Source organism: Symphalangus syndactylus, chromosome 1 (assembly GCF_028878055.3).
Source record: "Symphalangus syndactylus isolate Jambi chromosome 1, NHGRI_mSymSyn1-v2.1_pri, whole genome shotgun sequence".
NCBI classification, from domain to species: domain Eukaryota; kingdom Metazoa; phylum Chordata; class Mammalia; order Primates; family Hylobatidae; genus Symphalangus; species Symphalangus syndactylus.
In genome coordinates, this window is record NC_072423.2 from 109,583,845 (window position 1) to 109,607,048 (window position 23,204).

At 44.9% G+C, this 23,204-nt stretch overlaps 1 protein-coding gene across 7 annotated transcripts in view; it reads right to left on the reverse strand.

The window, feature by feature from the left end:
* The window catches only part of DOCK3 (dedicator of cytokinesis 3), a 677,098-nt gene that overhangs the window by 17,072 nt on the left and 636,822 nt on the right, over window positions 1-23,204 (reverse strand). For 6 of the 7 annotated variants that reach the window (XM_055275673.2, XM_055275636.2, XM_055275641.2 and 3 more), the window contains exons 39-49: window positions 19,215-19,301; window positions 17,764-17,868; window positions 12,279-12,420; window positions 11,050-11,216; window positions 10,810-10,896; window positions 10,162-10,341; window positions 9,459-9,542; window positions 9,221-9,337; window positions 6,667-6,788; window positions 5,305-5,443; window positions 4,641-4,788 (exon numbers count right to left, since the gene is read on the reverse strand). In XM_055275673.2, coding sequence (XP_055131648.1) covers window positions 4,641-4,788; window positions 5,305-5,443; window positions 6,667-6,788; window positions 9,221-9,337; window positions 9,459-9,542; window positions 10,162-10,341; window positions 10,810-10,896; window positions 11,050-11,216; window positions 12,279-12,420; window positions 17,764-17,868; window positions 19,215-19,301 — 1,378 coding nt within the window. The remainder of the gene's footprint in view (window positions 1-4,640; window positions 4,789-5,304; window positions 5,444-6,666; window positions 6,789-9,220; window positions 9,338-9,458; window positions 9,543-10,161; window positions 10,342-10,809; window positions 10,897-11,049; window positions 11,217-12,278; window positions 12,421-17,763; window positions 17,869-19,214; window positions 19,302-23,204) is intronic. The other variant, XM_055275643.2, reaches the window with a different exon arrangement.

A 23,204-nucleotide genomic window follows, 5' to 3' on the forward strand; every position in this document is an offset into this window, starting at 1 on the left:
AAAAAAAAAAAGCAGGGGTTGCAATCCTAGTCTCTGATAAAACAGACTTTAAACCAACAAAGATGAAAAGAGATAAAGAAGTCCATTACATAATGGTAAAGAGATCAATTCGACAAGAAGAGCTAACTGTCCTAAATGTATATGCACCCAATACAGGAGCACCTAGATTCATAAAGCAAGTCCTTAGAGACCTACAAATAGACTTAGACTCCCACACAATAATAATGGGAGACTTTAACACCCCACTGTTAATACTAGACAGATCAATGAGACAGAAAGTTAACAAAGATATCCAGGAATTGAACTCAGCTCTGCACCAAACGGACCTAATAGACATCTACAGAACTCTCCACCCCAAAATCAACAGAATATACATTCTTCTCAGCACACCACACCCATTCCAAAATTGACCACATAGTTGGAAGTAAAGCACTCCTCAGCAAATGTAAAATAACAGAAATTATAACAAACGGTTTCTCAGACCACAGTGCAATCAAACTAGAACTCAGGATTAAGAAACTCACTCAAAACCGCTCAACTACATGGAAACTGAACAACCTGCTTCTGAATGACTACTGGGTACATAATGAAATTAAGGCAGAAATAAAGATATTCTTTGAAACCAATGAGAACAAAGACACAACATACCAGAATCTCTGGGACACATTTAAAGCCATGTGTAGAGGGAAATTTATAGCACTAAATACCCACAAGAGAAAGCAGGAAAGATCTAAAATTGACACCCTAACATCACAGTTAAAAGAACTAGAGAGGCAAGAGCAAACACATTCAAAAGCTAGCAGAAGGCAAGAAATAACTAAGATCAGAGCAGAACTGAAGGAGATAGAGACACAAAAAACCCTTCAAAAAAATCAATGAATCCAGGAGCTGGTTTTTTTTTGAAAAGATAAACAAAATTGATGGACCGCTAGCAAGACTAATCAAAAAGAAAAGAGAGAAGAATCAAATAGATGCAATAAAAAATGATAAAGGGGATATCACCACCGATCCCACAGAAATACAAACTACCATCAGAGAATACTATAAACACCTCTGTGCAAATAAACTAGAAAATCTAGAAGAAATGGATAAATTCCTGGACACATACACCCTCCCAAGACTAAACCAGGAAGAAGTTGAATCCCTCAACAGACCAATAACAGGTTCTGGAATTGAGGCAATAATTAATAGCCTACCAACCAAAAAAAGTCCAGGACCAGACGGATTCACAGCCGAATTCTACCAGAGGTACAAAGAGGAGCTGGTACCATTCCTTCTGAAACAATTCCAATCAAAAGAAAAAGAGGGAATCCTCCCTAATTCATTTTATGAGGCCAACATCATCCTGATACCAAAGCCTGGCAGAGACACAACAAAAAAAGAGAATTTTAGACCAATATCCCTGATGAACATCGATGCAAAAATCCTCAATAAAATACTGGCAAACTGAATCCAGCAGCACATCAAAAAGCTTATCCACCACAATCAAGTGAGCTTCATCCCTGGGATGCAAGGCTGGTTCAACATACACAAATCAATAAACGTAATCCATCATATAAACAGAACCAAAGACAAAAACCACATGACTATCTCAATAGATGCAGAAAAGGCCTTTGACAAAATTCAACAGCCCTTCATGCTAAAAACTCTCAATAAACCAGGTATTGATGGGACATATCTCAAAGTAATAAGAGCTACTTATGACACAGCCAATATCATACTGAATGGGCAAAAACTGGAAGCATTCCCTTTGAACACTGGCACAGGACAGGGATGCCCTCTTGCACTACTCCTATTCAACATAGTGTTGGAAGTTCTGGCCAGGGCAATCAGGCAAGAGAAAGAAATAAAGGATATTCAATTAGGAAAAGAGGAAGTCAAATTGTCTCTGTTTGCAGATGACATGATTGTATATTTAGAAAACCCCATTGTCTCAGCCCCAAATCTCCTTAAGCTGATAAGCAACTTCAGCAAAGTCTCAGGATAAAAAAATCAATGTGCAAAAATCACAAGCATTCCTATACACCAATAACAGACAAACAGCCAAATCAGGAGTGAACTCCCATTCACGATTGCTTCAAAGAGAGTAAAATACCTAGGAATCCAACTAATAAGGGATGTGAAGGACCTCTTCAAGGAGAACTACAAACCGCTGCTCAATGAAATAAAAGAGGACACAAAGAAATGGAAGAACATTCCATGCTCATGGATAGGAAGAATCAGTATTGTGAAAATGGCCATACTGCCAAGGTAATTTATACATTCAATGCCATCTCCATCAAGCTACCGATGACTTTCTTCACAGAATTGGAAAAAAACTACTTTAAAGTTCATATGGAACCAAAAAAGAGCCCGCATTGCCAAGACAATCCTAAGCAAAAAGAACAAAGCTGGAGGCATCATACTATCTGGCTTCAAACTATACTACAAGGCTACAGTAACCAAAACAGCATGGTACTGCTACAAAAACAGAGATATAGACCAATGGAACAGAATAGAGCCCTCGGAAATAATAGCACACATCTACAACCATCTGATCTTTGAAAAACCTGACAAAAACAAGCAATGGGGAAAGGATTCCCTATTTAATAAATGGTGCTGGGAAAACTGGCTAGCCATATGTAGAAAGCTGAAACTGGATCCCTTCCTTACACCTTGTACAAAAATTAATTCAAGATGGATTAAAGACTTAAATGTTAGACCTAAAACCATAAAAACCCTAGAAGAAAACCTAGGCAATACCATTCAGGACATAGGCATGGGCAAGCACTTCATGACTAAAACACCAAAAGCAATGGCAACAAAAGCCAAAATTGACAAATGGGATCTAAACTAAAGAGCTTCTGCACAGCAAAAGAAACTACCATCAGAGTGAACAGGCAACCTACAGAATGGGAGAATATTTTTACAATCTACCCATCTGACAAAAGGCTAGTATCCAGAATCTACAAAGAAGTTAAACAAATTTACAAGAAAAAAATCAAACAACCCCATCAAAAAGTGGGCAAAGGATAGGAACAGAAACTTCTCAAAAGAAGACATTTATGCAGCCAACAGACACATGAAAAAATGCTCATCATCACTGGCCATCAGAGAAATGCAAATCAAAACCACAATGAGATACCATCTCACACCAGTTAGAATGGCGATCATTAAAAAGTCAGGAAACAACAGGTGCTGGAGAGGATGTGGAGAAATAGGAACACTTTTACACTGTTGGTGGGACTATAAACTAGTTCAACCGTTGTGGAAGACAGTGTGGCAATTCCTCAAGGATCTAGAACTAGAAATACCATTTGACCCAGCCATCCCATTACTGAACATATACCCAAAGGATTATAAATCATGCTGCTCTAAACACACATGCACATGTATGTTTATTGTGGCACTATTCACAATAGCAAAGACTTGGAACTAACCCAAATGTCCATCAATGATAGACTGGATTAAGAAAATGTGGCACATATACACCATGGAATACTATGCAGCCATAAAAAAGGATGAGTTCATGTCCTTTGTAGGGATATGGATGAAGCTGGAATCCATCATTCTGAGCAAACTATCGCAAGGACAGAAAACCAAACTCTGCGTGTTCTCACTCATAGGTGAGAATTGAACAATGAGAACACTTGGACACAGGGTGGGGAACATCACACACTGGGGCCTGTTGTGGGGTGGGGGGATGGGGGAGGGATAGCATTAGGAGATATACCTAATGTAAATGACGAGTTAACAGGTGTAGCACACCAACATGGCACATGTATACATAGTAACAAACCTGCACGTTGTGCACATGTACCGTAGAACTTAAAGTATAATAATAAAAATAAATAAATAAATTTGTGATATTTTTCTTTGGTTCCATAATAATGAGAATAACAAAGAGACTCCCTCCTTCTGAAGCCTGGAAGCAAGAGCAAGTGACTGGCTGGCAAGCTCAGACCACTGTCACTACCCTGCAAAGCCAACCCTGGGAAGCACTTGATCCTATGTACCACAGCTAATTTCCATTCCATTGCAAATGTTTCTGTCTACAAGGACAGAATCAACTTTCACTTGGGAACTAGGATTAGAATGTGAAAAAGATGCTGCCTCTCAAAGAACAATATTTATTCAATTAAACAAGAAATCAAGTAATAATTGGCAAGGTAAATAGGTTTTTACAGAACCATCTCTCCTGAGAAAGCCTTTCCCAACTGAAGAAAAATTTTTTGGTTGCTGTTACTGTTTTAGAATAACATTTTCCAGGGTTAATTTTAGTCTCCCAATTTACTTTTCATACTTTGTCATCATGCCTGATTCCTCAAGACAAAAGACTCACTTTTGCCTTGATTTTGATCTTTGTTCTAGCAAAACTTTCAATGGGAAAGAAGTGAGCTTTCTTCTAAGCTGTGTGTCCTGTGACTGAGGTAGAAATGCAATGGCTGCACAGCGGCAGCCACTGCTCAGAGCTGAGTCTAAAGCCAGCCAGGGAAGAGGCCTGGAGGCAGGAACTCTCGAGTCCTTAGTGGTAAAAGCACAAATGAGTATTCTCTAAGTCAAGGCTGCTCAAAGACACAGCCACAGATGAGAGGAAGCCAAGTGGGGTTCATGAAGACCTTCTCTTCTCCATTCTGCAAGTAGCACCCTGCCATCCTTACCTCGGGCACTGGAAGGGGCAGAGGTAATCATCTGGGATGGTGCTGAGTGAGTGGAACTCAGGCTGGAGGAAGAAGGGCTTGCCTGGGACGAGGACAGAACAGAGACGTTGGTGACTGAGCCCTGGTACCTGGGGTTGGGATACGCGAGCTGCAAAGGGAGAAAAATCAGCAGGATAGAGGTCTGAATGGCCAGGACTTTAGGGCTGGCACAGAGTTTGCTTTTTCATGCCCTGAGGTGCTCTGCCCCAGTGCCTTATGCTATACCCTGAGCCCTGATGGAGGCCAGGCTAATGGCTGGGCAACTAGGGGCCACCCACACCACCCATATGGAACAAAGTTGTTGGGCTGGCCATATTACAGTGACCATGGAGGAAGCAGGACTAAGCCAACAGGAATGCCAGGCAAGGGGGCAATCTTGCAGAGGATCTTTCCCATGGGATCTCTTAAAGAAACCAGGACTGAAGCTGGATTTTCTTCTTGGGAAATAAGGCCTGGGAACCGAGACTTAGGATGGTGTGTGGAGGAACGGCGGCTTTCTAGCTCTGGTGAGGGGTGTTCTGAATTCAGGAGCTAGATAATTAGGCAGGGCTGCCAGACACTGCAACAGCAAGGTGAGTTCTGTAGGCATGGTGCCCTGGCCCACTCTCCCTGGACAGCTCTGTACCTGCATGTGGTGGTACAGGTCCTCGGGAGCATCACCCATGGAGCCGTCGCCCAGCATCACCATGTTTCCTGCTTCACTAGACGCATGTGAGGAGAGAGAGGATGATGAATGGCGGCCTGTGCCCATCAAGTTCATGGGGCTGTGAGCAAGAGTGGGAAATAGGGAGGAGTCAGGCCCATGGCAGGTGGCAGCGGGAGAGTAGAGCAGAATGTGTGGAACAGTCATCCCTGGTTTCAGCTACCACCAGTTTGGATGGTTCCATAGCCAATGCTCATACCCATCTGAGGCCTGGAGCAGTCCTGAGCTGTACCCTGCTACTCAGGAGCCCTTGGTCTGGGAGAGACAATGGTGTGGTACACTGGACAAGCCTCTACCTACAGCTACATGGCTTATGGCCACTCAGTTTAATGACATTAGCAGTTTCTCAGGAGGAGTAAGAGAGATACCAAATCAGGTCAAAGATCTCAGGTCCCCCTTTCTATGGGGTATTAGTCTGGGTCAGTGCCCACCCCCCCATCCCCCCACACCATGATGGGATCTGCTTCTTGGTCAGAGGCTTCTTCCTAGTGTGGGAAGCTACCAAAATAGCTGGCTGTGAACTATCTGCGGGCCTCCTTCCACATCTGTGGCCAAAAAGCTTGTCAACAGCTGTCCTCTAGCAATACCAGGAAAGCTTCTCATTCATTTGTTCCTTATTTACTAAGTGCCCACTCTGTGCTGAGTTGCTGCTCACACTGGAAAACAAGCCTAAGTGAGAGGGTCCTCTCACTAGTCTCCTCCAACCTGGCCTTCCTGGCCTAGAGGCTTTCAGTATTCTCAGTTGAGCCCCGGCAAACCAGTCTTTGATGTTCACATCACTATGCTGTTTCTTCCTTAAAACGGACTTGGTGATCCTCATTCTCCTTGGGATCAAGTCCAAAGGCCTGCATGAACAAGGCCCATTCAGAGCTGGTCCTATTCCCTGTCCATGCCCTGGAATCCTGCACTCCAGCCACTTGGCTCTACTCAGAGTGCTGACCAGGCTGGCTTGTTCATATCCTGAGGCTTCTGCATGTGTCAGTCAATTTGCCTAGATCTTGCCCTATCACCCTCCTAACCCCTAGCAAACATCTACCTATCCTTCAAGACTTACCCCAAATGCCCCCTCCTCCATGTTCCCACAGTATCACGTATACACTTTTCTTACCCAGGATAGTGACTGACTGAATGCAGGGTTTGGGTCCTATGGCAAGAGCCACATAAGTGTTTGCTGTGTGTGTGGGTAAGAGGGAATATGAGTATACACAAGGACTCTTTCCTCTGACCCTTGACAATTTAGACTCACCTCTCCAGAGGGAACCCTCCCCAGCCCTAAGGCCATACCTGTGCCGGTGGGTCATCTTGATGCTCTCCGGACTCATGGGGCTATGGGATGTCAGAACATTTCCCCGTGGGGTGCTGGTGCCTGAACATGCAGGACTTAGCTTATCCAAACCTGGAAACTCCTGTTGAGAAATGAATGCCCCTTCATAGAGAGTAAAGAATAAATAAGTAACTAAGGGATGTGAGGGAATAACTGACTGGTGATCAAAAATGTAAAAGAAACAAAAAAGAATCATATGGTTGGCTGAACCTGAACTGCTGACTTCCTTTGGGCAATGCCCCCTTCACGACCAAAACACCCTCCTAACTGCACTGGAACCTAGACCAAAGGCCATGTGCGAGGCCCCAGGTTGACTCCACAGTAAGAGAAGCACATCTGGAATGAACTGAAGCTGGTCTGAGCTCATAGGAGTGTGTTAACAGGTTTTCTCGCTACAGAATAAGTAGAACAAGATCTGGGAAGAAGGAGAGGAAGAGCTTATTATTAGTTGTCAATCGGTGGGCACCAATTACATAAGGATTGGTGTCGGGTTTTATTAGACTGCTAAATGGCCCAGCTCTTAGTGACCTGGGTTGTCTGTGACACAGTCTACGGGGAGACAGAACATAGAATCCTGATGTATGTAACTGAAAAATAGCACAGCTCTATTTTAGCTTAATTAATTCATATTAAGTATGTAGATTTCTGGGCAGACACTTCTGATCTCAAACCCTACTGGGTGACAGCATGTTTGTTTGTGTCCCTGTGTGCAACTCAGAGGAAACAACTGTTAAAGTTTCCTCAAGTCCTTCAAAATCTGTAGTGAACAGGGGCCCTAAGTCCACTGGGGATATTTCTGAGCTTGGTGTGAAGAAGCACCGGGTTTTCCACCCACTTCTTCCAAAGCATACAGAGGGCTAAAATCTATTTCTGTAGCTGGAGAAAGGATATGTGTGCACATGGAAGAATGTGATATATATAGGAAAGTGTTTTGTGCTTTTTGCTGCAACCCACATGGCAGAGAACCTCCCCACTGGCCAGGCTCCAGCCTGCTTGGGTCACCTGCTGTGATGGGGAAGTTTGCACACAGCAGAGACCAGTCAAACAGGCAGGAGACCCTGGAATGAGAGGTAGTGGAATGAATACCCACCAGACTCAGCGATACTGCCCAAGTTCTTAACTAAATGGACACTCCAATTTTAAGGCGGAGATGTAAAAGAGCTTCTCTGCATATTTCACCTTGAAATACCATGGGAGAATCCTAATAGAGGGAGAAATTTCAGGATCTCCAGGCTTTCCTGTGGAAAATGTGCCCCTACCTCTCAAACTACAACAAGCTTCTTTTTCTCTTTTCATGCTGTCCATACTTGTCCACACAGGCTGACACCTGCACTGGGAGCCTGGAGGGACGGAGATGACCAGAACCTACAGCATCCAAGAACAAAGCAGGTCCACCCCAAATGGGTCAGGCCCACTGAGTTTAAGTAGTTCAACCTCCCTCAGGGCTACTGTGGCCACGGTTATCCCTAGAGGGGGAATTTTTTGCTCATGACAACCTCGTGCAGCATCGAACAGCTCTACTTCTTGTCTCCCTGCCACTTCTATCCAGTGGTCCTGGGTGATGAGAAGAGAACTTGGCTTGGGTGCCAGGTAGCAGCAGGTAATTAGGCTCATATCCCTTAAGATCTGGGAGCCAGCCTGTTTAGCAGGAAGGGATCTCTAGAAAACATTTGGAGTCAGCCCCACAGTTGAAAATGAGGTTTGGGTATGTGAATAGGGGGCTCTATCCTCAGCCAGTCAGCATTTCCTCTAAGACCTTGCCAAGGAATAGTGGTCCTAGAATATAAGTCCTGTTTGTGTGTTTAAGTCCTTGGACCAAACCCTACTGTGGAGGCTGAAGAGCTGGGCCAGAGTTAGGGAGACTTTCAGGAGCCTGGTCCAGCCCCAGGACCTGCCTGACTCCTTTAAGAACTGCTAGCATGAAAGTACTGCTCATCCTAGGCTATCTCAGATGTGAGCCTGGATCACCAGACATGATAGAGGAAGTTGGGAAGAAGAGGGAGGGAGGGAAAGAGGGAGAAAAGGGAGTTGGGAGGAAGAGTAAAAAGAGGGAAAAGAGAATGATTAGAGGGAGGAGAAAGAATGAAGAAGGACAGGGAGAGAGGAGGAAGAGGGAGATGGGGAGAGAAGGCTGGCTCAGGCCATGCCTATCTCTTTACGTTCTTGGGATGAAAAACATCTCCAAAAAGATCCCTACATGTGGGCCATATACTTCAGCTCTTTTCCTTCACATATGAAAACCTGTTTACTAGCACAGTGCCCTGAAAAATGTTCCCTGCCCTTGAATCTGGCTCCTCCTTTGGGAGTGAGTGAGTGAGAGGATCCTCAGCATCCTTCCCCTGGATATAGCATCCATCCCTGCCCCCTGTCCCTCTGTAGGGAGGACAGCCTCTCTCCCCCATCCGGCCCCCGCCCAGGCTCCCTCCCTCCTATTTTCCTTTGGTTTGTGGTGTAGGTCTGGAGGAAGTGACACCTGGTTCTACTGCAGCAGGGGCAGGACAGGGATCAACTTACATGGTAGAGACTGGCCCGCATCATCTGGAACTGATCAATTAGCTTCTTATGCAGAGGCCGCATTTCTGGGTGCACAAACTTCTCATGAACTGCTAGCCCAACTCCAAGGACATGAACCTATCAGAGTCACAAACAAGGCCACTCTGTGAACCATGAGCAGCCCCTGAGAACTGAAGCCATCTTGTAGTGCATGGCTTTTCTCACCTGGCTGCTGGTCCCCAAGCTCTCTAAGACATACCTGCTCCTGCATAAGCTCCTTGAGCTGGGTGATCTTCTCAGCATCTCCTGGGTGCTTGTTGATGTAATCTTTATCAAAGAAGGCCTGTGAAAGGAAAGGCCAAGTCAGGAAGACTCTTCCCAAGACTACTACTTAAATGGAGCCCAGGAGACTTGAGTCCACTAATGCCACCTAAAAAGCAGCCAGGCTGTTTCCTCATAGGTACATACACCAGTCTGGCCTGTTTGAACTTCTGGCAGTTAGAGGTGTGTTTTTTTGTCTGAGAAGGATTGAACGTGGCCAAGCCATCTAAGTCTGGATGCTGACCCCAGTCCCTCATGGAGCCTGGATGGCCTAGGTAGGGCAGGCAGGACTGGTGGACTGGGAGTAGGGGCTAGCCTCTTATCCAGCCTATGACTCACTTCTCCTGATGGGCTGGGCTCCAAGGCTCCTCTTGGAGGGCACTTAACATCCTCCCATAATCAGGATTACAGATTACCCATCTCAGAGTTCAGAGAATAAAAATGAAGAAAAGCCCCTACCAGAGAACTGTGCCAAAGAAACAGGGAGTGATAGGGAGCTTAGGGCCTCATTCCAGGACCATGCCAAGGGAGGGCATGTAGGGAAGGCTACCTAAGGAGACTATAATCTTGAAAAGAGAAGCCTGTGAGCCGCCTTCCCAGCCAGGCTGCCTGCATGGTTTTGGCCTGTGGCCACAGCTTACCTCCTGATAGCGTGCAATGCCTCCATTGACAGCTGCATCAATAACACCATTCAGGCACATGCTTAGCAGGTTGATATTGCCATGCACCTGCTTGTGTTGATATTGGCTGATCAGGGAGCGTAGCTCCTGGTTCTTATTCTCAACCACTTGGATGGCATTCTCCAGAGGGCTCACCTCCACCTAGGGGCACACAGCACACAGAGTCATCCCAAAAATGATGATAACCCCTCATCATCTTCCTGAGATCTGGGGTCTAAGATCTGTGGTACTGATTCCCCTTCCTTGTTCCTGTGAACTTGAGACTCCCTGGACCCTTTCCACTTCTGTTGTCTGATTTATAGGCACTTGGAAGTACAGCAAATAGTGAAGAACACTAGTTCTGAAATCAGAGCACTCTGGTTTCTTGAATCTCAGAGAATAGTTTTCTCAGATGTAAAGTAGGAGGTTGAAAATACCTGCTGCTCAGGGGTGTTGTATGGATTAGATAAGAGAAGGTACACAAAGATCCTAGCACAGGGTTGACCTGTGGGAACCTTGGCCAGGCAGGTGGCCGACGCTCTCTTTTTCTTTAGTCCTTAGAGAGGGGCCCCCAGAGCTGGGGCTGATGGAGCAGTTGTGAAGCTCAGCTTCATCTGAGACATGTCTCACCAGTTCTCTCCTCTCCACTTCAAACCACCGAGAGATGCCAGGCAAGCTGTGGGTCAGGGTCAGTGTGGTACGCTCAATCCACAGGCTCTGTAGGGAGGGAACATGCAGGTGTGGGCAGTTAGGCAAGTTTTGCCACACCCTGCCTCCCTGAGGGATAAAACAGTGGTGAGTTCCTAAGAAAGTTGAGCTTGTCCCTGGACTTGCTGTGTGTACTGCCCCTGTTTTCCTAGATTTGTTCACCTTGAATTCATTCTCCTTGTCCTTGGGGCCTTTGTGAAAAGGCCTGTCGTACCGGAACTTCCTCACATTGTTGACGCGATAGAAGCTCTTGACGCGATCTGGTACCCTATCCATCTGCAGAACATCCACATAATCTGGAATGGGCGTCACTGCATAGATCTGCAAGTCTGGGCAGGAAGTGAAGGAGAAACACAGACTTGCCAGAGCTGGACCTGAGAGGCTGACCCCTGTTATCTCCTCAAAGGGAGGAAGTGCACCATAGCCCCTGCTCCTTACTGACAGCCCAGTGGGGGAGGCAGTGGCATCTCTAGGGGCAGATCAGACCCAAGCACAGTTAGGTAAATCTCTATCTGCTGTCTCCCTCTCCCTGCTCTAGTAGTTGAGTTTCATGAGCACTCAGCCAAGGTGAGATGTCAACAGCCAAGTGTTCTCTGGTGCCCCTTTAAGAAACGAAGGGAAAGAGGGGAATGCAGGCATCCACCCCACGGGAGTGAGAGAAGGCTGCAAGGGTCTGGGCTTCACCTCTATAGGTAAAGCATATTTACTGAAGAACAACTTTTAAATAAAATACTGTTTGAAATCTTTGTGGAAAAAAAGCAGGTAAGAGTCCACTTGCCCTCCCTTCTCTGAAACAAGCTTGCCATAGTCATGGCAACTGTCATGTGGTCCCCAAGGAAGCTGTGTGTGAAAGGTGAGGGGAAGGGCAGTGTTTCCATTCAGACTTCCAAGTGCCACCAAACCAAAGGAACTCCCCATCTTCTCCTGCTCCACACATCCTTGGGCCCTGGCCCAGTCCGCCTGGTGAAGACAAGGGACAATAATAGTACACATGGGAGTGGAGCAGGGCACAGCACAGGTGGTATCCCTGTGACAAGAGCCCTGATAGGACCCCAAGTCACTCTGTAGTGATTGCTCCTGGCTGCCTGGGCAGACTCCTCATAGGGCAGGGTGAGGATTAAGCTGTTGGAAGCAGCCAGCCTGAGGGATAAAGGCCCTCCTGAAGCCCCACTGGTGACTAGACCACCCACTGCTAAGGGCGTGCCACTGCTTCCTCTTTGAGACATTAGTGCCTTGCTAAGTGTGTGCTAACCAATGAGGACACACTCAGGTTTAGGACTATGGGATACCTAACCTGTGTGGTTGGCAATGTGGTAGAGGGGCAGCTGACTGGGTGGACCTCACCTCCCAGGGCCCCTGCCCTCCTCCTCCCACCCAGTATCAAAAGATACACTGGGCATCGCACTGTAGGATGGCATCATCAGGATGGTTGGGGTGCTGCATGGCGACAGCCTGCGGAAACTCGCTGAGCATCCTCTGCTGGAAGGCCTCCAGCCTCTCGTAGTCATGGCCACGGCACACATATTCTTTGTTCTGCCATAAACAGAAGAGCACACTCTGTGTATGCTTTGCTTGTAGCCCCCCACCTCCACCCTGGAGTCAGTAGCTACATATAACACAAACATATCTTAAGAGCCTTCTCTGTATCAGGCCCTGGGTCAGGCACAGGACATTGCACTCAATCCCCAGACAATCAAGGAGGCAGAAGAAAAACAAAGCGAGAATTACACTGTGGTGTGGCAGCCCCAAGGGAAGGATACAGGCTGCAAGAAGCTTGGAAGAAGGAGAAAAACCTTACGCAGGAAAGACAGCAAGGTGGGAGATGGGATTTTAGAAAAAGCTATGTTTAAAAAATGTCCTGAAAGGTCCACCTAGGTCAGGCTGGTATGGTATGGTATGAGTGGAGAAGGGCAATCTATGTGGGTACCGTGACAACCAGGGCAACAACAATCAAGATAGGAAAAGGCGGAGCTGGAAAGAAGGTGTCTGTGTAGAGAACTGGTAGAAGCAGTTGGGCAGAGGGGGCACTGCCAGCCCCTCTTGGCATGTCTTCAAAGGAAGAAAGAGGCGTCACAGGGCCAGCCATATGCTTCCCAGGACAGGGTTAATCACTGGGCAGGCCTTGGAAGACCCTGACCCTGACTCCAATGTTACCAAGGAGTGATTGCTGTGGGTGCCACCAAATAATTTTAAATGGCGGGGGGGGGCAGTGATCAAGTGTGTGGTTCTGAAGGATCACTTTTTAAAATTTTTTTATTATTATTTTTTATTATTATTATACTTTTAAGTTTCAGGGTACATGTGCACAATGTGCAGGTTTGTTACATATGTATACATGTGCCATGTTGGTGTGCTGCACCCATTAACTCGTCATTTAGCATTAGGCATATCTCCTAATGCTATCCCTCCCCCCTCCCCCCACCCCGCAACAGTCCCCAGTGTGTGATGTTCCCCTTCCTGTGTCCACGTGTTCTCATTGTTCAATTCCCACCTATGAGTGAGAACATGCGGTGTTTGGTTTTTTGTCCTTGCAATAGTTTGCTCAGAATGATGGTTTCCAGTTCCATCCATGTCCCTACAAAGGACATGAACTCATCATTTTTTATGGCAGCATAGTATTCCATGGTGTGTATGTGCCACATTTTCTTAATCCAGTCTATCGTTTTTAGACATTTGGGTTGGTTCCAAGTCTTTGCTATTGTGAATAGTGCCGCAATAAACATACGTGTGCATGTGTCTTTATAGCAGCATGATTTATAATCCTTTGGGTATATACCCAGTAATGGGATGGATGGGTCAAATGGTATTTCTAGTTCTAGATCCCTGAGGAATCGCCACACTGACTTCCACAATGGTTGAACTAGTTTACAGTCCCACCAACAGTGTAAAAGTGTTCCTATTTCTCCACATCCTCTCCAGCACCTGTTGTTTCCTGACTTTTGAATGATGGCCATTCTAACTGGTGTGAGATGGTATCTCATTGTGGTTTTGATTTGCATTTCTCTGATGGCCAGTGATGATGAGCATTTTTTCATGTGTCTGTTGGCTGCATGAATGTCTTCTTTTGAGAAGTGTCTGTTCATATCCTGAAGGATCACTTTTATTAGTTGGGAGAAACAGTCTAATGTTGCCCAGTGCCCAGTAGGTATTCAGTAACTGTTTATTGCATTAATAACCCTTTGGCAGCAAATTCCTATGCAAACATGTCAGCAGAATAAATAAATATCATTCTAAGTACAGATTTCTTAAAACTTTATGTTATGTCACATTTAGTTTGGGTTATGTCTCAGTTTTTCTCTTTGTGGACAAGGCACCCCCAACTATGCTTGCTCTGCCTATGTCATAGCTGGTCATGAGTGGGTGGCTGGAGGAAGTTCCCCTGAAACCCACTGGTGATACAGTCTGCCCACACAACTCCCTAGCCAGACCCATTTCAACAAAATGGTATCAGGCACTGCCAGCCCCTCTTGGCATGTCTTCAAAGGAAGAAAGAGAGAGAGAGGCGTCATAGGGCCAGCCATATGCTTCCTGGGACAGGATTAATCACAGGGCAGGCCTTGGAAGACCCTGACCTTCTTGAAATAGGATTTCTGTCTCATTTTTACTTCCTCTCTCACTATGGGAGAACTTGGCTAAGGCTGGGCCATGTGTCTGTATTTTTTTTTGTTTTTTTGAGATAGAGTCTCACTCTCTTGCCCAGGCTGGAGTGCAGTGGTACAATCTGGGCTCACTGCAATCTATGCCTCCCAGGTTCAAGTGATTCTCCCAATTCAGCCTCTCAAGTAACTGGGATTACAGGTATCTGGCAACATGCCTGGCTAATTTTTGTATTTTTAGCAGAGATGGGGTTTCACCATGTTGGCCAGGCTGGTCTTGAGCTCCTGACCTCAGGTGATCCACCCGCCTCAGCCTTCCAAAGTGCTGGGATTACATGCATGAGCCACTGTGCCCAGCCTGGGCCATGTGTCTGGATGAATCAGAATGGAAGGGATTCTGATTCTGATTAACGCTAGAAGGGAAGCTAAGGTCAGGAGGAGCAGGCTGGCCTCTCCAGTGGAACAGACCAGTAGTTAAAGGACAGAGATATTTCTACATCTTTTGCTTGATAAATAAAATTGACAAAGAAAGTACTTGTGAAGAACTAGACTTTTCATATCATTCATATGTACAACCTCACCAACGTCTGTTCATGGGTCAAATGATTAGAAATATAAATTCCCTCAAGAAGGGAGGGTTGGATGTTTTCCTGACTCTTTGCAGATTAATAGAAAATCACATTTGTGAGGCGAGGCAGGCAGATGGCCCAGAGAAACCAAGCTGACAGAGCTAAAGTAATAGATGGCCTGTGCATTCAGGGATGGTAGGAGAGTAGCCTAGCCTTCTGGGGAAGGCCCAGCAGGAAGAACGCACACAGTGTTGACCTTGAGGCTGACTGTTGGTTTCATATTCACTTGGGCAAGAGCCCCAGCATCCCCACAAAAGACAGATCTGGCCACCACTGCTTTGTACCTGGTTCTCACCTGCAAGGCAAAGAGCTACCTCCACTGGGGCTTATTATTTTGCCACAGATAAACTGAGCAGCTGAAACAAGGGAAGGTAGCATGTGGGTTGGCTGAGGAAATTTGTATACATGAATTATACATGCATCATACCTCTCCTTGAGATTGCACCTTGTGTGGAGATGGGAATGGATTGATGGGTGATATTTCCTAACACCCCTTGTTATTCTTCCTCCATTACCAGGGTCTTTGAAACCACATTTGAACATTTGGACTGTTACTTGTGAGCATGATGTGGATGGCCTAGATGCAGGTTTTATGCCAGGTCCTACCTGACAGAAAGCTCCAACAACCCTGCGACACTAATGTGTCCTGTGACATGAGCATGAAAGGGTGGGAAACAGGTTGGACTATGATGGAGCATTCCTGCTTGGCAGAACAGAAACAGGGGACACCAGGGCCTGATTCTGTAATATCCAAAATAATGATGCTTTACAGTGAAATTTCATTTTTGATGTACAAATTGTGGATCTATACAGGAAGAAGAAAATGATAAGAAAGCATAATTTGCAAAGATAAAATGAGAAAAAGGCAAGTTACAAGACCAGAATCATTAGTTTGTCAAAGGACTTTCTGAAAATGCTTTTGGTTTCTAATTCTTGTACAATTGCTTCTACTTCTTTTGCTGATTTCCACCACTTCCATTGTTCTTATATGATCTATACTGATGGGGCTAGCAAATATGCCACTTCTGAAATGCCTGGGCTGGATGGTCACTAGAGATGAAGGAGGCCCAGTCCTCTTAAGAAAGTCTCTCTACTCATTCCTGGCTGGGCGCAGTGGCTCATGCCTGTAATGCCAGCACTTTGGAAGGCCGAGGCGGGCAGATCACATGAGGTCGGGAGTTCGAGACCAGCCTGATCAACACGGAGAAACCCTGTCTCTACTAAAAATACAAAATTAGCCAGGTGTGGTGGCGCATGCCTGTAATCCCAACTACTTGGGAAGGCTGAGGCAGGAGACTCGCTTGAACCTGGGAGGCAGAGGTTGCGGTGAGCCAAGATCGTGCCATTGTACTCCAGCCTGGGCAACAAGAGTGAAACTCTGTCTCAAAAAAAAAAAAAAAATGTCTCTCTACTCATTCCCATTCTGCTACTAGAAACACTCCTGTGGAATAGAGTTAGAGCCTTCCTGGCGATCACAATTAGGCAGTGAGCTTGCTGTCCCTGTCATATTGCCAGTGCTCACACAGATCGTTTTTCCTTCTAGCCTAGAATGATTACTGCCCAAGAAAAGTGCAAGTTGACCTGCCTTACTTCTGCCATGTGGTTAGCCTGGACTCTGCCGCTAGCAGACTAGCTTTTTTTAAAGGAGCTATTAAGCCTGGTTGACCCTTGATGTGATAACAAGCTTGTTATTGCTCATTGGCTAACCCAATTTCTCCAAGAAGACAGGATCCCAAACATATCAAAGGGAATTTTCCCAGCTACTTGCTGAGACTTGTGGACAGTGAACTTTAGTTAAAGATATTGGAACTGGGGGTGATTAGATTAGGTCTCAACTGCTCCAGGGCCCACACATCAAGGCAGCTTCATTTAGATAATCTGAGAACACATCTCTATGGGATTCAGCCTATCGTGTATGTTGACTACTCCTGGAGCCTCTGAGTTGTGCTGAATAAATAAGAAAGTCACAACTGGTGTCAGTAGATCTATGCTCAGTCATCCTTTCCACTCTTTTTATATTCCAGTTCAGCCTGCCAGGGAATGGTAGGGAGAAAAGGCTGTTATCATCCTGGGTCAGAGGACTGGCTGCCTAGAAGAGGCTTTCTACAGCCAAACCCAGTGCTTGGCAGCTCCCTCAGGATCCTAGGAGCCACACGCTGTGTTCTTCAGGTTCTCTCATACCAACAGTTCTCCATCCTGGCTGCACAGGCTACAGTGCAGCCAGGAGGAAAAACCATCATCTTAGATGACAAACCTAAGAGGCCAGTCTACTGTTAAGGTCAGGGCTTTACTAGTGCCCTATATGGCTGAGAAGAGTCACAATGGAGGTTCCAGGCACTGGAGGCAGAAGTTGAAAGGCACCTATGGGACACTCTTAGACCCTGGTCACTTCCTGAAGAAACTCCATTGATTTGGTAAGAAAGCCACCCTCACACATTCCTGGTAGCTACAGAATAACAGAGCAGACTAGAACAGAGTCTGAAGTTGGCAGCCAGTCCGGTCAAATAAAACCAAATGCCTGTTGTTAACTGGTCTATCCTCTGTAAAGAAGTATTCAGTAGAAAAGGCAAAAAGGGGAAGAAAAGAATACAGGTTTTAAGTGAATTACGTGTAAAATATATAAGTTCTTGTGGCCATCTGAATGGACTCACCCGAAGAAAGAAAGGAAACTTCCTGCCATAGAAGCCGACCCGAAAGAACTCAGGCTCCAGGCGTTGCTGCTCCATAATGTTGTCATAGTAGCTGGCCTCCATTTTCTGTGAATGAGAAAGGTCTTCAGGTTGGCTTGACTGCTGTTGGTATCCAAAGCAAGTTCTCCCAGGCCCAACTGGACAGTGTCTTCTGGAAAGGGATCATGGCAACTCAATCTAGACAAGAAGTAAGTGAGCCTCTAGACATGACCAGCCTCTCTCCAGGGAGTTTCATCATGGAAGAGAAAGTCCTCCATCACCACTGTCTGATGGTGGGATGGGGACAGGCCTGCCCACTGCAGCCCTGTGCAGCTGCTGTGAATGTCCTTCCTAGGGAATGGACTCAGCCCTATAGAGATCTGGGCTTACTGTACTTGGGAGGCACACTTTTAACATGGACATTTTCTGCCTGGGGATTTCTGGTTTTGACCAATACTCACTATACCAGTTAACCTCTGACTAGGTTGCTTGTAGCTGGCTACTAGCAATTCTCACCACCATTTTGCATCAGTCCAACTCTTGTTCATCTATCATCTGACTAAAGACGTTAACAACTGTAGTGAGGAAGGCTCAGATGCCAACAGCACTGGTACTCACTCCAAGTTAAGATATTTTAAACTTGAAAAGCTAACTAATATCCATGATGTCTAGCATTCCAAGGTCTGTAACTTTTTTACTTGTGGCTGACCTAGCTTCACATTCAGAAAAAAACTCACTGCAACTTTGATTGGGAAGATAGCTCTAATGCATTCAATCAAGCCAGCCTGCCAGAACTGGTTAAGAAGCCACTGCTAGAGGAACATGCCCAAACACCAATCTGGATCATAGAACAGGAGAGTTAGCCCAAGGATGAGGGTGCAGAAAGGGTGAGTTGAGACTGCTAGCCTCTTTTTTGCTGATGAAATCAGCAGCCGTTATGATTCAGAACCCAGCACTAGCAACCAGGAAAAATTTGGTGCAGACCTTCAAAGCCCATCGGGCATTTGATTTAGTTTTTTAATATTCTGCATCAAAGAAGGCAGCAAGTACAACATGCTTAAAAGTGACCATAAGCAAAGTGGGGAAAGCTCGTAAAAAGATTTTGGATGAAGCATCCATAAACAAAACCATTCCAGGAAAAGCTTCTCTGTGAAGTTGAGCTGCCACCTCCTTGAAACCACCATCCTATCCTGCCTATGCCACTTCTCCCTTCTCTGAGCACCAGTGGCTCTTGGGGTCTAAATCATACAATTATTTGTCAGGTGTTATTTTTAGTTTCGTAGTCAGACTGCAAGTGTCCTGAGGGCAGGAGTCTTGGCTTTTGTTTCTCTTGTATTGTCCACAGCACTAAACCAAGGGCTGGGCCCATGAAGAACACTCATTTAGAAACTGATGCCAGTCAGGGCTGGGGCGGGGGGAGGGGCACAGCTCACCCGAATCCAGCTGAGGCTCTGGTAATCATAGAGGCTCTCGTACTGACACGCCAGCTCCCTGCACAGTGGGATCCCAAACTCCCAGCTCTGTGTCAGAAATAGAAATAGGGCTTCAGCATCTCATCCTCAGAATAGCCTAAGCCCACATTAAACACATCAGAAGACACACAACAAAAGGTCTCCCGCCAGCTCCAACTCATGTGTCACAAAGAACATATGCCTCAAAACCAATTTGGGGGGCATGACACAGCCGTGTGGCTTTCTAGCTCAAGCATAATTTTTAGGTCTCTGCTCAAATGTCTCCACCTCCAAGAGGCCTCTCCTGACTACTTTGTCAAGAATAGGCACTTCCTTGTCCATTTCTGTTCTGTTACTATGAAGTTATCTTAATTTAAAAAAATTACTTACTTTTTTGTTGTATTAGTCTCAATCAGATGATAAACAGAATGAGGGCAGGGACCCTTTTTATTTTGTTCTCAGAGACTAGAACAATGCCAGGAATGTATCAGGTACTCAATAAAGATTTATTTGATGAGATAACGAAACACTAATTTTTAGATTAAGATCGTTTAAGCTCAGAAGCAAGTATGGAAACCAAGAAGAAAATGCTTACTCAAGGACTTGGCAGTAGGTCTGACAATTTCCTTTATGGAACTAATTGACCTTAAATTAGGCTTCACATGATCCTTGCCTAGTTAGATTCCAGGCTTTCTGTGGTATGGCTCCTGTTACAGCAACATGCCCATGCAACAGCCTGAGAGAAGGCTGCAGTGGCCTTCATTAAGAGGTGATATTATCCATTTCCTCCTTTAAAAAAAATATATACCTTTTTGGAAGTCAAACTATCCGTGTTTGCAGATGACATGATTGTATATCTAGAAAACCCCATTGTCTCAGCCCAAAATCTCCTTAAGCTGATAAGCAACTTCAGCAAAGTCTCAGGATACAAAATCATTGTGCAAAAATCACAAGGATTCCTATACACCAATAACAGACAAACAGAGAGCCAAATCATGAGTAAACTCCCATTCACAATTGCTTCAAAGAGAATAAAATACCTAGGAATCCAGCTTACAAGGGATGTGAAGGACCTCTTCAAGGAGAACTACAAACCACTGCTCAACGAAGTAAAAGAGGACACAAACAAATGGAAGAACATTCCATCCTCATGGATAGGGAGAACCAATATTGTGAAAATGGCCACACTGCCCAAGGTAATTTATAGATTCAATGCCATTCCCATCAAGCTACCAATAACTTTCTTCACAGAGTTGGAAAAAACTACTTTAAAGCTCATATGGAACCAAAAAAGAGCCCACATTGCCAAGACAATCCTAAGCAAAAAGAACAAAGCTGGAGGCATCACACTACCTGACTTCAAACTATACTACAAGGCTACAATGACCAAAACAGCATGGTACCAGTACCAAAACAGAGATATGGACCAATGGAACAGAACAGAGTCCTCAGAAATAATACCACACATCTACAACCATCTGATCTTTGACAACCTGACAAAAACAAGCAATGGGCAAAGGATTCCCTATTTAATAAATGGTGCTCAGAAAACTGGCTAGCCATATGTAGAAAGCTGAAACTGGATCCCTTCCTTACATCTTGTACAAAAACTAATTCAAGATGGATTAAAGACTTAAATGTTAGACCTAAAACCATAAAAACCCTAGAAGAAAACCTAGGCAATACCATTCAGGACATAGGCATGGGCAAGCACTTCATGACTAAAACACCAAAAGCAATGGCAACAAAAGCCAAAATTGACAAATGGGATCTAATTAAACTAAAGAGCTTCTGCACAGCAAAAGAAACTACCATCAGAGTGAACAGGCAACCTACAGAATGGGAGAATATTTTTACAATCTACCCATCTGACAAAGGGCTAGTATCCAGAATCTACAAAGAACTTAAACAAATTTACAAGAAAAAAATCAAACATCCCCATCAAAAAGTGGGCAAAGGATATGAAAAGACACTTCTCAAAAGAAGACATTTATTCAGCCAACAGACACATGAAAAAATGCTCATCATCACTGGCCATCAGAGAAATGCAAATCAAAACCACAATGAGATATCATCTCACACCAGTTAGAATGGCGATCATTAAAAAGTCAGGAAAACAACAGGTGCTGGAGAAGTTGTGGAGAAATAGGAACACTTTTACACTGTTGGTGGAACTGTAAACTAGTTCCACCATTGTGGAAGACAGTGTGGAGATTCCTCAAGGATCTAGAACTAGAAATACCATTTGACCCAGCGATCTCATTACTGGGTATATACCCAAAAGATTATAAATCATGCTGCTCTAAACACACATGCACACGTATGTTTATTGCGGCACTATTCACAATAGCAAAGACTTGGAACCAACCCAAATGTCCATCAATGATAGACTGGATTAAGAAAATGTGGCACATATACACCATGGAATACTATGCAGCCATAAAAAAGGATGAGTCCATGTCCTTTGTAGGGATATGGATGAAGCTGGAATCCATCATTCTGAGCAAACTATTGCAAGGACAGAAAACCAAACACTGCATGTTCTTACTCATAGGTGGGAACTGAACAATGAGAACACTTGGACACAGGGTGGGGAACATCACACACCAGGGCCTGTCGTGGGGTGGTGGGAGGGGGGAGGGATAGCATTAGGAGATACACCTAATGTAAATGACGAGTTAATGGGTGCAGCACACCAACATGGCACAGTATACATATGTAACAAACCTGCACATTGTGCACATGTACCCTAGAACTTAAAGTATAATTAAAATATATATATATATATATATATATATATATATATATATATATATATATGTATCTTTTGGTTAGATTGAGGGTCATTGGTTTACTTGATATTTTACCTGGGCTCCCCAACTTCTCAATACTAATAAAAATGTTTTATTATAGGAAATTTAAGCATATAGAAAAGTAGAGAGACTAGAAGAATAAACCCCTATCCATCATCCAGCTTCAACAATGACCAACTCACAGCCAATCTTGTATTATTCATACCCTATTCACTTATTCCTTCCCATAGTATTTGAAACAAATCTCAGATATAATTTCACCAGTAAATATTTCAGCATAAATCATTAAACATAAGGATTATATTTGTAAGAATACTCTTTGAAATAGCATCAGGGAGAAGGAAAACATTGTTTCATTTGGGGTTGTGTGTCTCAAAAGAGTACATTTTTCTATCCTTCAAAGAAATTAACACCATATGGATTGAAACCGCAGGACCAATTAAAAAGATTAAATTAAAGACCAATTAAAAAAGATTAAACCAGAGGTTTTTGTTGTTGTTGTTGTTGTTGTGTATGTGTTTTTTTGTTGTTTGTTTGTTTTAGAAACAAGGTCTTGCTCTGTCACCCAGGCTAGAATGCACTGGCATGATCATAGTTCACTGCAACCTTGAACACTTGGGCTCAAGAGATTCTCTTGCCTCAACCTCCTGAGTAGCTAGGACTACAGGTGGGGCTAGGTGTGTGCCACCATGCCTGGCTAGTTTTTAAAATATTTTATAGAGATGGGTTCTCACTATGTTACCTCGGCTGGTCTCAAACTCGTAGTCTCAGGCCATCCTACCACCTTGGCCTCTCAAAAGTGTTGAAATTACAGGCATGAGCCACCATGCCCAGCCAAACAGAATTTTAAATAGACCCTGACTCCTTGCTTTAATATAATGCCTGTGCCTCAGTGAGCTAGAAAGCCTCTTATACCCCCATTATCACAGCTTTCAAGGGGGCATATATCAGTCCTCCCCAAGTGCTGCTTGGGCAGGTTTCAGCAACGGACCCACAACAGGGTCTACCTGGCTGGCAACTTCATGGGGGCTAGCTAAGTTTACAGCTGAGTTGTATACAGACTCCTGGCCAGCCTGCCAAGAGCCAATCCGTGGGAGACTGCTCATTTAGATGATAATGGCTGTATGTGGGGCTAAAGATGCCCTGTCTGCTAACAGTA